The following is a 15304-nucleotide window of genomic DNA, read 5'->3' as shown; positions in this document are numbered from 1 at the left end:
AGGCAAGGTCTTCTCAGATGAACAGGTCTATTAACAGGCAAGAATAATTAGGCTGGATACAGACAAGCAGGAAGATGAGGATTTTGTTCCAGTGAAGGCTGAGAAGCTTAAGTATTCCTGCAGCCTGGGGCTGTGTATGTTCAAGTCTTAACTCTCCAAAAGAGACTGAAGAAATTAATAGCACTCCACTTAATTTTGGAGGTTGGTGGACTGGTGGACCCCTTCCAGAGTTCTTGGGTCTACAAATGGCCAATTTTGTGAGGCCCCCTGGGACTACAGCTAGTTCTGGGGCAGTGGATTCTAAGTCTGAGGAGGAGGGCATTGCTTCCCCAAATTAAGAGGTTATGGTTTCTCGGGGCTCTTCCTGAAGTTTGAGTAGAGTTCTGGAGGTGGCCTTGGTCCAAGGAGTCTTTGGACTCTTCCTCCAGTGAGGAGGATCTGGGTCTGTGACAGCGGTGATTTAGTTAATCAGAAAGGTATTGTTACATTAGGTCATCATCAAGTCCAGAAGTTGCCTCCTTCAGCAACCATGTACTTCTCAAGGGGGTTAGAGAAATTACAAATTATAGGAAGACACAGCCTACCTGTTTTTGCATCACAGACTTTCAGCCTACAGGTTGTCTATTCCAGAAAGAAGGGTTTGAACATGCCATGTATTTCCCCAACCAAAAATTTGTGTTCAGTAATAATATTATGAGCCCTAACCTGGATGGCCCAGGCTAGCCTGATCTCATCAGATCTCAGAAGCTAAGCAGGGTCAGCCCTGGTTAGTATTTGGATGGGAGACCACCAAGGAATACCAGGGTTGCTGTGCAGAGGAAGGTACTGGCAAACCACCTCTGTAAGTCTCTTGCCATGAAAACCCCAAAAAGGGTTCACCATAAGTCGGCTGCGACTTGACGGCACTTTACACACACACAATAATATTATAAAACTGGAGCCCATCCAGCTGTATTAACTTCTGTAAATCTCTGAAACTGAAGCATAGATGTTTTAAAGAATGCTTAATGAAGAGTAGGTAGGGAACAGGGTCAGAAAGCAAACAGAGAAGAGACAGGAAAGTATGTATTAGTGAACATTATGGATGGGAGATGACAATGCAAAGAATTTCAGGATTCAGTCTCTAGCACTTTCAATGAAATCAGCTCAGAGTGAGATGTTAGAAAATACTTTTCTTCTGCCTGAGATTCTGGAGAACCGTTGCTAATCAGATGAGGCAATACTGACCTAGATGGACCAATGGTCTGCCCTGGTATAAGACAGTGTCCTATGTTGGTATATGTTCAAACAGTGGCTGGAGATAAGCTTACTCTCTTATACTAGTTTTGTTCTTCACACACTGCCCTTATGTTTACAACAATTTGCCTGCAACCATGAAGATCTAGAGATCTTCTGATCAAATATTAGCACGCTGATTTTTAGGATGCCATATCCTGTGCCACATACACAAACAATGCCAGGGAGCTGGATTTCGCCACTTCCTCCCACTAAGTCTTCCTGTGATGAAGAAAGACTTCCTCCAATGGAGAAAAGTCGCTTTCTTGTGAAGAAAGATTTCCCTTGATAATAGAAGGGAAGATTTGGTAGAAGGGAGTTCTGAAGATCATCAAATTATGATGTGCATTTCTTTTGACAGTGGAATCAGCTATGTAGGGAGGTGGTGAGCTTCATCTCACTTGCAGTCTTTAAGCAGAGGCTGGGCAAGCACTTGTCAGGAATGCTCTAGGCTGATCCTGCATTAAGCAGGAGGTTGGACTAGATGGCCTGAATGGCCCCTTCCAACTCTATGATTCTATGAAAGGGAGCCAGGCTCTCTATGAGAGACTAATTTATTGCATTTATTGGCTTGGTCCTGTTGTACCTATCTACTTTTTTTCCACAGCCTCAAACATCAGTCAGCCTAGCTTCAACTGTTCAATTGTTTCCATGCCTTTTTTGACTTAAAATTTGAAACGCATTTAGATTTACTGGTATACTTGGCAATGTTGGGATTGTGGCTGCTTTATTCATTTGGGCAATTAAGTACCCCTATTTTCTCCTGGATGAGGGTTCAAAGCAGCTTACGAACATACCTGAGTATAATTTTAATCATTTAAACAAATCAAATACAATTCAAATAAACAAGCCAAAATTAGAAAGTGCAAAACACATGCTAAGTAAGTTCTGGATTTGGTTCATTCAGGAGCCATTGGCAAAGAGCCAAAGACCAAGAGACTTATGGCTGTTGCTAAAAGCCTCTCACCTGAGGCCAAGTACTTGTCAGGGATGCTCTAGGAAGATCCTGCATTGAGCAGGGGGTTGGACTAGATGGCCTGTATGGCCCCTTCCAACTCTGTGATTCTATGATTCCACTCTTATTCCACATTATTGGCTGCCACTGAAGAATGAAACATCATAATGGCATCGGTACATAGGATAATTTCAAGTAGGTATTTTAGAAATGGAAGGGAACAATGGCTGCTATTTTTTGGCAGTAGCTCCATGTTACTCCTGATGCCCAGTCATTTTGCCTTCATGCTTCTTAAAACTTCAGCACTCACTCTTAGCTGCTAATTGAGGCTTTAAAAACACACAACCACCTTCCTTGATGCCCACACTTCCTATTTGCAATCTAAATGGGTTGCATTAAGTCTTCAAGTGTGAGGCAAAACTGTGAAAGCAAGTAGAGGAGAAGATTGATAGGTAACTGGGTTGCAAGGTGAGATGGGTAGAAATAGATAATTACGCTCCCTGTGCATTATCCATAAGATACATCGGAGAGAGCTGCTTTACTGAACAGCAGAGCGTCTTATCAGATTTGTTATTGTAATGAACTGGTGATGCTTTTTATTATGCTGTGTGGCAGCTGTTAACACCCTCATAAAACATATTGCCAACCAGAATAACACTAAATTGCCGTTCAAACACAACTGTGTGCCGAGCCAAGGTTACCTTGATGGGTGCACTGAAAATAACCCACTGATTTACTCAGGTTGTATTTTTCCTCCCATATGGAACCGGGCTTTGTCTATATCTAGTAAAGCTCCTTTCCTAAGAATATTAGAGCGCTTTTTTATTGCCTTCTGCATTATTTTCTCACTGCCGGATGTACGGCAGTCTGCAAATTTACCTGCCACATCCTGAAAGTCCTGTATTAACTCCCAGCATGCACTTGACCTCCCCTTGGCGTTGCAAACAGCAAATCAAAATAACACCAAGCCAATTTTCATACCTGCCTTCTAACTACTGCACAAGTCAGAATATGATAAACAGCATAAAGTAGTAATATCACAAAATCACAAAAGGTTGGAAGAGACTACAAGGGCCATCCAGTCCAACGCCCTGCCATGCAGGATCCCACAATCAAAGCGCTCCCGACAGATGGCCATCCAACTTCTGCTTAAAGACCTCCAAAGACGGGGACTCCACCCACCCACCCCCGAGGCAGCGCATTCCACCGTCAAACAGCCATCACTGTCAGAAAGTTCTTCCTAATGTTTAGGTGGAATCGTTTTTCTCTTAGTTTAAATCCATTACTCCGTGTCCTAGTCTCTGAAGCAACCGAGAACAAGATAGTTCCCTCATTAACATTGCATCTGTTCAAATATTTAAACATGGCTATCATGTCACCCCTTAACCTTCTCTTCTCCAGACTAAACAAACCCAGCTCCTTAAGTCTCTAGGTGTATTTGTGGGGTGGGAGGGGTTGCAATTCAATAAGTACAAAATTATTTCCCCTCCTCATGCCCAGAGCTTGGTGTGACTATGCAAGTTAAATTCAGCATTAAAGTTTGGGGGAAGGGCTCAGCACTTTCATTTTTGGAGAACAGCTTCGTAGTCTTTGCAATAGGAAGGGGCCATGACTCAGTGGCAGAGAATCTGCTTGGCATGCAGAAGGCACCAGATTCAATACCCAGCATCTCCAGCTAAAAGGATAAGTTAGCACATGATGTGAACGGTTTCTGCTCAAGACCCTAGAGAGCTGCTGCCTATCAGAGCAGACAGTGCAGACTTTGACAGACCAACGGTGCAACTCAGTAAAAAGCAGCTTTGTGTGTAATATTTAATTTATGCTACAATGGACATTAGAGTACTCCATACGGTTTACCTAAGCTGCATATCTCCTAGGACTGAATAAAACCTGGCTGTACCTACTTTGGCTGACTGCTGTTCACAAACTGATTAAGCCAGCATACTTGCTTTCTGCTCTAAGGCCATACAGCTTGACATCTGAGATTCCCTTTTGACGTCTTCTTTTTTTTTTTTTTGCAGTTATAGTTAATATATAAAGGGTATATAATGTAGTCATAATTTAAGACTTCAGCTAAATCACAGGTAAGACTTGTTCAGGTGTTTTAAAAGATGATATCAAGACACTGTATCTTTTCTAATGCATTAACTTCAACTTTTAAATCTCTTTTTATGACAGTATTAGCAGTGCCATCCTAAGTAGAGTTACACTCTTCTAATTTGATTCACTTCAACTCTACCTAGGATTGCACGTTAAATCTCCACATAATATTCAAATACTAAAAAGACTGTCAGATTTACAGTCATGTTCTTTGTAGTCAATTTTGTCATTTCTGTCTGTATGTTCTTAAGTAATGTGTACAGATCCATTTCTTTCCCTTCCTTTTGCTCTCCGAAGAGCGAATCTCGTTTCTGATATATGCTCTACAACTTCACAGTCTCTGTTTAAATGCCTGGGATATCTCTCCCCACCATCCAGTAAGCAACTGGTGCTTTCATGTTCATGTTTTAAAATGTTCCCATTTTACAGCACATTGCTGAGGTGAAGATATTTTACCTATTTTATCACATTTTAACAGACCTGGCTATCTGGTCAGCTGTTGAGCATGCTAACTGAAGAGCAATCTCTAAAGCAGCTAAGGTGTTTACCAGATCAACACCCCAAAAAAACTCCAGCTTGCAAAAAAAAAAATCATTACAACTAACCCACAGTTGCCTCTAGTCTAAAAAAAAATAAAATCAATGGAGCTAGCATGCTAGGTTTTAAAATTACAACTAACACCTTACTGCAAGATTTTAGCAGAAAATTTGGCCATTTCTTCTATTCAGTTTAGGAAATGTATGAAAATCAAGATGAGGATCTATATACCTAAGAGCTGTATTAAGAATGCTGAAACCATAGTTACTTATCTTTCTAGGTTGACATGAGGTCATACATCAACTTAAACCTGTTATTGTGCATCTAATGGTGAAAAAGCTTCTCAATCTCACCTCCCATGACCTTCAAGTTTCGAACAGACTAGAAGACATTCACGACGAGCCATTTATAGAGGTTATTAAGTGGGTTACATTGGAAGATGTTCACATCTTATTGACCTCTCAGGCCTTTAAGAAGAAGGCATGCTACTATTAAGTTCTTGAATGACTGAAGTTCGGTCTTTCTAGAAGGAACTACAATTCAGAGCTAATAAGCTATGTTACTTATAACCTTCTCTCTGTGCAGTGCTTGAGTCACAACAGCCTGTGGAGACCATACTGTTTTACAGCCCCGGTAGCACTTTGCTACTGTTAGTCTGCCGGCTATTAAAATGTTACATCTTAGAGGGGGGGAAACCATGAATGCAACTGAAATATTTCCACCATCTATTGTAACAATTTACAGCCGAGGGCTGCTCAAAATAGTAATCTTTAATATTATACAATTATTCATTAATTAAAATATTAATGTTCCACCTTTCCCCTGTGGCTGATGATGGCTTACAATTCCAAAAATTAAAACCTACGTATTACAGTAAAAACTCTATTTATTCCCTCTCCCCAAGAAAATGCCTGCAGATTAAACTCTATTAAAACCCTCACAAATAAAATAGTCTTATAGCGCCTCCTAAAATGGCGCCCCCTCCACAGGGTGGAAGCTCTTATAGAGAATGAACAGGGTCTAGTAGATGAAGGGTTGCCAACCTCCAGGTGGTGGCAGGAGATCTCCTGCTATTACAGCTGATCTCCAGCCGATAGATCAGTTCACCTGGAGAAAATGGCTGCTTTGGCAATTGGACTCTATGGCACTGAAGTCCCTCCCCTCCCCAAACCCCACCCTCCTCAGGCTCCACCCTAAAAATCTCCCACCGGTAGCAAAGAGGGACATGGAACCCCTAAGTAGATGCCAAGTGGGCCAGTTGAAGTAGGGGAACAACCAGAAATTGGTAACCAGAAGATCATAGTTGGAACACGAGGATATTTGAGGAGAGACAGATGTGGGTCCTAGGCCATCAAGGTAGGGTTGCCAGGTCCCTCTTCACCACTGGTGGGAGGTTTTTGGGGCAAAGCCTGAGGAGGGCAGGGTTTGGGGAGGGGAGGGACTTCAATGCCATAGAGTCCAATTGCCAAAGTGGCCATTTTCTCCAGGTGAACTGATCTCTATCGGCTGGAGATCAGTTGTAATAGCAGGAGATCTCCAACTAGTACCTAGAGGCTGGCAACCCTACATGAAGGGCTTTTTAGGATATAATCGCCACCTTGAACTGGACTAAGAAACAAACTGGAAGCAAGAGTAGCTGTGTTAAAATAGACTACATGCGTTCCCAACGGCTAGCCCATGACAGTAAACTGGCTACTGCATTCTGAACCATTAGTAGTTTCTGGATAGTCTTCAAGGGCAGCCCAACGTAAATTATGTTATAATAATTCAACTGTGAAGTTATGAAAGTATGGATTTGTGTGGCTAGGCCATCTAAGTCTAAGAAAGGGGAGAGTTGATTAACTATAAACAGCTGATAGAAGGCATCTTGACCACTACACGAGACTGCTTTTCAAACAGCAAAAAGGCTTGATTGTCCATTGTGCCAAACCAAACTCAGTTCATGGAAGACAGTCTTTAGAATTACACGTTCAGACTTCTGCAGAGTTGAAATGGGTTATTGTTAAAGATGTACAAATATGCCATTTTTATTCTTTCTGTTTTAATATGTTCTCATTGGGAGACTTTTTGGCTTCATCCTTCTTTGTTGCTTCTTCATGATTGATTGATTTAATGCATGCCATTTGTATACAATCTTTAAACAACTTTTGCAAAAAAAAGAAAAGAAAAAGATAATAAAATTGCATAAATTATAAATGGTAAACATTTGGTACAAGAAAATAGAATAAATACTTAAGGGTATGATCTGTGCAAGGGAAACAAAGATTTTAAAGATGAAATGGTGGAATGGCAAAATTTGGTAGTATACTAAGTATACTAAGTATACTTAGTATACTTATTTCTTGACAGCACTAACTGGATTGATTCTTATGGGACTCTTATGTAAGGCATACTCAAGATAGTTATTTTTCTTGTATGGTATCATAAAGAAATATCCATTGTAATCATGTTATCTTGGGTCACAGCATTTTGAGGTAACTAACTCACAGGAACTTGTCTCTGGTGCTAACAGGGTTTGTCTTTTGTGGGAAGCGAGGCATATATTGATTTATTACATTAATATACCAACTTTCTGCCATTAGAGAACTCAAGGTGACGCATGTAGTTGTTCCCAGGAAGTATTTTATTAAGGCACTTACAAGATCCAGATCTACTTAGCTTCAGCAAGGTTATTATATTGGATACCTACTAACCATACTTTAGAGTTCTGGTGTTGTGATGAAATTAGGACTGCGTTGAAGGCTCTGAGCTGCACATTTTCAGTTTCAGAACGGTGGTACTAAAGGGGGCAAAGATGTTCCTAATGCCTTTTGCTGTGGTGCGATTTTGCCCAAACATATTTTCTTTCAGGAGCAAGTGAATCATCATACACCCAGTCAGATTTGGCTGTGTGACCTTACTGAAGATAAATGTAGTTAATTCAAAGGGAAAGCAAAAAAAACCTTTTCATAGCTTGAAATATCTTCAGCAAATAGCTTCAGAAATTTCTTCTTCTGCATGCTACCTTTCCAGTACAGCTCTAGATTAAATGGTTCATAAACTCAGTAATGTTTGGCTCAGTCATCTCCTATTGAAAGCAGATACAGCATAAGTGAAGGTCCCTGTGCAAGCACCGGGTCATTCCTGACCCATGGGGTGATGTCACATCCCGACGTTTACTAGGCAGATTTTGTTTACGGGGTGGTTTGCCAGTGCCTTCCCCAGTCATCTTCCTTTTACCCCCAGCAAGCTGGGTACTCATTTTACCGACCACGGAAGGATGGAAGTCTGAGTCAACCTTGAGACGGCTACCTGAAACAGACTTCCTTCGGGATCGAACTCAGATCATGAGCAGAGATTTTGAATGCAGTACTGCAGCTTATCACTCAGTGCCACGGGGCTCCTTAGATACAGCATACATGGAACATATTTAATTTTTTAAATCTTGTAATGTGATTTCAAATTGCTCTTCCTAAATGCTGGTGTTTATACAACTCACAGGTTTACACAATTAAAGGGTGTAGCAACATTTAAATCTACACAGAAGTAATAAAAAAACTGGGGGGGGGGGGTAACTGGGTTTGGCTAGTGTTAGTCCAGTTCTGACAATTTAACCATGCTGGCTTATATCAATACTAAGTATAATTATCCATATATCTCATTCTGAGCAAAGCCCTTGAATGTGGATTTTAAAAACTCCACATAATTGGGCAATGTACAGAGAAAGAGAGATTTTCCCACAGGTTTTGTAGGAAAAAAAACCCAAAATTATGAAAGGGGGTTAAAATCCCCCCATATGGGCAATCTCATGAAACCTCACAAGATTATGGTGTGGAGATGCCTAGCAACCCCGCCCAGAACAGGAGGGCTTTCGGCCAGAAAAAGCACTGAAAGCAGTCACTAGAAGGTAAGAAGGATGCTAAAAGTGGCAATGGGTGGAAAACAGGAGAGTGAACAGAGACGAGGGGATGGGGGAAAGGGGGCGCAAAAACAGCAGGAGGTTGTGGGGAGTTTGGAGTGGATGGTATTTCCCTTCTCTACAAATAGTGTGGGTCCCTACTTGTTAAACAGAAATACCTTCTCAGGAATTGCAAACTATTGGTTGGATCCAGTGGAAACTTCCTGTTGACAGAAGGAAGGGCAATTTTTGCCAATTCCACATTCCCACTACAGACTTCCAACTTCCCTCACAATGCATTCAATCAATCAAAACCTTTATTGGCATACACAATATCTGCAGACAACAAAATCATACAATTTTACTCAACATAGCTCACCTGTTCCCATTTACAGTATATTTCGCGGATCCACATTGCAACTTGGCTACATGGTCCATTGTGGCTGCATCCTGAGTAGACATAAGAAAGGCTACCTAGTGCTCAACTGGGTGCCACTCCCTACCAGCAAACAATGGGTTGATAAACTTAAGGTGGATTCTCTGATAAAGGGGTCCCTCACAATGCTTGTTGGGGGATCCCCTAACCCCCAGAGCACCATTTCTGGGGTAATAATGGGCAGTAGCAAGAAGGGGAAGGTGAGGAAGCCCTGCTCTGCTGAAGGAAATCCTTTCTGAAAGCAAAGATTTTGCATTGGATTGAAGCCATATTTCCTTGCCAAAAGACCAATCCAAACCCACTTATCTTAAAACACATGCTACAGCTTATTAGCTATTCTGCTCAAGTTAGCTTACAAATAATAATCAGTAAAAAAAAAAAATTTAAACATTAAAAAATGTGGCTGCCCGGCTAAACACTCCTCAAATAACTCATCAAAACCCACCTAGTTACTTTCCCAAAAAGGAAGGGCTTTAGAAGATCCCCCAAAACTGGTAGGGAGACAGCCAGGTACAGGTCACTCAGAAAATGTTCAAGGACAGAAAGCCCTAGATGTTACAACCAGCCAGCAAATCTCTGTGAAAGTAGGCCCATGCCGTAAGAGCCTTTACCCAAAAAAATGTTTAGTAGAGCCAGCGTGGTGTAGTGGTTAAGAGCGGTGGACTCTGATCTGGAGAACCGGGTTTGATTCCCCACTCTTCCACATGAAGCCTGCTGGGTGACCTTGGGCTAGTCACAGCTCTCTTTGAGCTCTCTCAGCCCCATCTACCTCAGAGGGTGTCTGTTGTGGGGAGGGGAAGGGAAGGTGAGTGGAGGCCAGTTTGATTCTTCCTTAAGTGGTAGAGAACGTCGGCACATAAAAACCAACTCTTCTTCTTCTTCTCCCCCTCCTCCTCCTCCTCCTCTGGAACACAGCAGCCAAGAAACAAGCTAGCAGCCAATGCGGTTCCCTCAAGATGCAAAACATACTGCGTGAATCTGCTCTCATTGTTTTTGCATCCTGCAAAATGACAAGACATTCTCTAATTGTATCTCAGTACTGCAAGAATCAATGAGCAAAGCACTGCCTGACAGATACCCAGAGCATTAGAGTAGTCTTCATTACCTTCCTGCTTCCAGACCCCTAGGTTTGTCCCTCACAAGCAGCATGAGCTTTCAAGAGGCATTCTGTGATCAGCCACACTTAAAAAGAGCTTTTCCTCTTTCCAAAACACATGTTAGCCAGCCTCCTTTCCTGTGCTCGCAGATAGGAGAGAGTCCTCCCGTCGTGTAGCCATCTCAATGGGTTCCTGACTTTTTTTTTAAGAGCCGATAGAATATTTTTAGCCCTTTCTACCAATCTAAAGGAAAGTTCACCTAGGTTTAAGAATCCATGTCCCCCTAAGAGAGGCTTGTTGGAGCATCACAAGAGGCCTGGAATGGTCACCCCAAATGTCAATGCGTTTTTAAAAACCATTTTATTTCTATGAGTTTCAACAACAAACAACACTGAACAAATGTCACCTAGCAGGAAGAGGGTGTACAGAAATGCAATCTACACTTGAAGGGTTGGAACCCCCAAGTTCATTTGTTTTACTCTTCATGCTTGTCTCAAGGCGCCTGTATGTGCATTTGGGGGAAGGGGAGATGCTGCACAATGGCAAGAAGTGCTAGAACCAAAAAAATTCCTGAAGTAAAAATATCTAAACGATTGAGAAAATATAAAACTAAATAATTGGCAATCTGTGGTCCTATATTAATGCTGCCAAGAATCAGCTTGGAACCCAACAGTCAGCATGGTGTAGTGGTTAGAGTACAGTGATCTGACAGACCCAAGTTCAAATCTCCGCTCTACCATGGAAGCTTTCCAGTTGACTTTAGGCTAGTCACTGTCTCTTTCAGCCTAGGAATAAAGAAAAGTTAGACTAATTAAAACAGAAGCCCTAGAAATTGGCCTCATAACTTGGTAGGTGAACTGGCTGTCAGTTCTCTACAAACTGAAGTGAGTATTCATGCAATGCTTAAATTAGTATGGAATTTATGCACAGCCGTCTTTAAAAAGAATGGAATTAGCTGTTCTCAGAACACTCAATTATCCTAAACGATCGGGTTTATATTTGTTATTAAGAGCCACAATTGACAACAAACTGTACTCCATGATCAAATATTATTACACCAGTAAAACCGTCTTCAATCATCCACCAAGGTAGATAGAAAGAAGTATCTACAATAGCTTGCTTGAAAATTAAGGTCCTAGATTTCAACTGACAAAGTAGCAATTTATGTCTCTTCGGGAGGGAAATAAGAAGTAAGAGGAACAAAGTTTCAAATTATTAAATGAACAGATATTCCCACAGATATTCCCGGTAGAGAAAAAAAATAGAATTTGGTTCACAGATCAACAGCTAACTGCACAGGATTATGAGAAGTAAAGATCTGGAAATCTAATTTCATTAAAAATCATGCGGGACTGATTCCCGCAATCAATAATTGTACTCCGATTGTTATTTCACTGGAGCATCTAGCTCCTAATGGGAGGAAGGGCAGATGTAGAGTTTACATACTTAAAAATAATCAGTACTCAGGATTATACAATCTCTGTGGACACAAATGTGGCAACAATGACAAAATTCAGAATCCAGGGGGGTGGGAATTACAGCCCATTCCTGAGCCTTTCGGCAGCCGGGTGGCCGAGGAGCTGCCATGGGGCTGCCAAAGAGGTTCCCTGGCCACCAAAACGCTCAAAAAAAGCCTTTTGAAACTTGAAAATGCAAAAATGGGGCATTTTCCCCCACTGAGAACAGCGAGACTGTGCCAGGAAAAACCTAGTGCAGCAACAGTGTTGCTGGAGGGGGCATTCCCGGCCTGAAAGGGGTCAGGAAGCTGCCTACTGGGAGCTTCGTCCCCCAGAACACCCTCGGAACGCCCCCCAGGATGACGGCTTGGGGATTTGCGCCAACGGGATGCTGCCGGGAGGCCAAGTTGGCATCGCGGGGCCACCCTGCCATGCCAGCGAAGGGAGGCCGGCGTTAAGTGCCTCAACGCCGGCGTCCGTGCCACTCTTGGTGGCGCAAGTGGCCCAGGCGCCGGCGCAAATGGCCCGGACGCCGGCGTGGGCCCTATCACGCCCCCTGAAGACTTTCGGCCTCCCAGCTCAGGAATGAGCTGTTAGTCACCCTTGGCACTCTACAGCTGATTTAACATCACCTTCAAGGGAGGTTCCAGTGTGAAATTGCTGGTCTAAAATTGACAGGCACATTGGATTCCCCTCAGCTTCAGTTTCAGAATCTGGGTGAGATTTCTCTTCCCCCCCCCCCCCCCACACACGAAGTAGTTGTTTCTCTCTCAATATTAAATCAGCATAACAAGAAAAAACAGTATTAGTGATGAAGGACTGTTGCTATAGTAACTCTTCCGATATATTTACCCTGTGCATCAGAGCAAATAAAAACTGGGTTGTTGTTTAAAAAAAAATCCTATTTAAAAAGCCTAGTTTCACCTGTAAGTTTATTTTTTTTAAATAAACTTCATTTAATATGAAATCTGAACTTACTTCAAATATTTTTAGCAAAATCCTATGCATGTCTACTCAGCAATAAGTCCCACTATGTTCAAATGGGGTTTACTCCCAGGAAAGTGTGTTTAGGATTGGATCCCATAATCTTTTAACGTAGAATTAACAGTCTTCTTAGGAACTTAGGAAAATATGTTTTTCTTTTTAAAAAAGGAAAACGAAACTATTGGCCTTTATGAAAATTTGAAAGACCTTCTATGTTTTGTGCTTCACAGCCTTTTGCTCCAATGTGCACAAACTTTCCCCCCTCTCTGTCCATATAGATCACTGGTTCCCAACCAGGGGTCCGTGGACCCCCAGGGGTCCGCGAGAACTAAATTAAGGTCTGCGAAACAAAGTTATAAGCCCATAATAAATTAATATTTTCAATTAAAAGTTCTCTATTATAAAAATATATATATTCAACTATTATTCTAAGTTTAATGTTTAACTAACAGTTATGATTAAAGTTTATTTTCAAATTCTCTGAATTTTTATTTTGAACCTTGGGGTCCCTGCACCGAACAAAAAAGTCCTAGTGGTCCCTGGTCAAAAAAAGGTTGGGAACCACTGATATAGATAGACACAGATAAATGCCAAGTTGACGGAAGCTGAAATAGAAGATTAGGATTGCCAGGTCCCTCTTCTCCACCAGTGGGAGATTTTTGGGGCAGAGCCTGAGGAGGATGGGGTTTGGGGAGGACTTCAATGCCATAGAGTCCAATTGCCAACGCAGCCATTTTCTCCAGGTGAACTGATCTCCTTCGGCTGGAGATCAATTGTAATAGCAGGAGATCTCCAGCTACTACCTGAAGGTTGGCAACCCTATAGAATATGCAAGTAGGCTGTGTCTCTGGACTTCATTTTTGTTCCATCATAACGTTGCCAACCTCTAGGAAGGGCCTAGAGATCTCCCGCTATTACAGCTGATTTCCAGACAGCAGTGGTCAGTTCCCCTTGGCAAAAATGGCTGCTTTGGAGGATGGACTCTATGGCATTGTACCCTGATGAGGTCTCTCCCCTCCCCAAACTCTGCCCTCCTCAGGCTCCACCCCGCAAAATCTCGGGGTATTTCCCAACCCAGAGCTGGCAGCCCTATCCATCCAACTAAAGCGGTTTGTGTAAAAGTCTCCTTATCACATCTGAGCCTGAAGCCACAACCTCAGTATATCTCCTTTGCTGTGGTTATGATGCCCCCCTCTCACATTATTGTAAGATATCAAGCAAAGGTCTGTGTCATAAATATGATTTACCTGGGAACCTACTACTGCAAGCTGCCGCCTGGATTTGTTATCAAAGCAATAAAGAAGCAAAATATTCTAAGTCTGGGGGAAAAAAAGAAAACCTTGTACAAAAAGCAAAGGCATACAAATAGGGAGGTCCAACTGAGGAACATACCACCACATTACTTTGGGTTGTTACAAACACAGAGACTCTTAATACGCCCTCTGTTGCCACAAACATGGAGGAGGGCATCACAGCGCAAAGTAGACACAGAATGTCATTTACCAACAAGTTACTTACCACAGTGCACAGGGAGCTACTCGTTTTACTAGTTGTCGGAATCATCCTGCCGTGTGACAAAGAGAAGCTTACTATGCATCAGAAATAGAAGAGGTGCAGTGTATGAATAGTGAAGGGCAGAATTTGCTCTCGCTGTTTAAAGTACATCAAAAAGACAATAGAGTATTAGTCACTCACTGTTTGGTCACTTCAGGCATTTTTGGCTGCTCCTTTTTCTTCCCTTCAGCGGCCGGTTCAATGGGAGCGAGCAGCACTGCGGCACAAGAGACTATAGACTGGTGTGAATCTTCCCGGCACACTGCAAAAATAGTATTTGTTTAGTTACTGGCACAATTATTACTATTGTTTCCAGATAAGATTTATATTAAAATTGGGGGACACCTGCATCCCTTATTAAACCAGAGGAGATCCTGGGAAACCTATCTACAATATTTTAAGAACATAAGAAGAGCCCTGCTGGCTTGGACCAATCATCATCCTGTCTCACTCAGCAGCCAAGCAGTTCCTCTGGAGCATCAACACATGAAGCTGCCTTCTACTGAATCAGACCCTTGGACCATCAAAGTCGGTATTGTCTACTCAGACCAGCAGCGTCTCTCCAGGGTCTCAGGCAGGGGGTCTTTCGCATCACCTACTCGCCTGGTCCCTTTAACTGGAGATGCCGGGGATTGAACCTGGGACCTTCTGCATGACAGGCAGATGCTCTACCACTGAGCCACGGCCCCTCCCCTACATATGTGGCCAACACCCACTGCAAGAGCCCAGCATGGAGTGAACATTACAGCCCGAAAATGTAATTAATTACTGGATTAATTAATTGAATGGTATTCTTATCTGACTCTTTGTTTAGGTTGTTTAGAAGGGGCAAATGAAATGATGACAGTAATCAGTAACAAAATGGTACAGAACTTTTGTTCTTCAAATCATTACTTAAAAGAGTGTGATTACAGAGGACAATGGTCCCCAAAGGGTTAGTTGCTATAAATCTGCAATTAAGCCACAGGCCAGGGTCTTTAAACACTACACAGCCACACTCAGAAAACTGTAATTACTGTAATAGGACCATTA

General features: G+C 42.3%; 1 protein-coding gene and 1 non-coding gene across 3 annotated transcripts in view; both read right to left on the bottom strand.

Moving 5' to 3' along the window:
- Positions 1-15304, bottom strand: part of CCSER1 (coiled-coil serine rich protein 1) — a 716622-nt gene that overhangs the window by 594534 nt on the left and 106784 nt on the right. For both annotated transcript variants that reach the window (XM_056855393.1, XM_056855392.1), the window contains exon 4: positions 14414-14534. In XM_056855393.1, the coding sequence (XP_056711371.1) occupies positions 14414-14534 (121 nt within the window). The remainder of the gene's footprint in view (positions 1-14413; positions 14535-15304) is intronic.
- On the bottom strand, positions 14890-14958 carry TRNAD-GUC (transfer RNA aspartic acid (anticodon GUC)). Its single transcript has one exon. It is a non-coding gene; the product is annotated as a tRNA-Asp (tRNA).

The sequence above is a fragment of the Euleptes europaea genome, chromosome 9 (genome assembly GCF_029931775.1).
Source record: "Euleptes europaea isolate rEulEur1 chromosome 9, rEulEur1.hap1, whole genome shotgun sequence".
Taxonomy (NCBI): domain Eukaryota; kingdom Metazoa; phylum Chordata; class Lepidosauria; order Squamata; family Sphaerodactylidae; genus Euleptes; species Euleptes europaea.
Note: the sequence above shows the minus strand (reverse complement) of the source record. Positions and strands in the feature narration are given on the sequence as shown.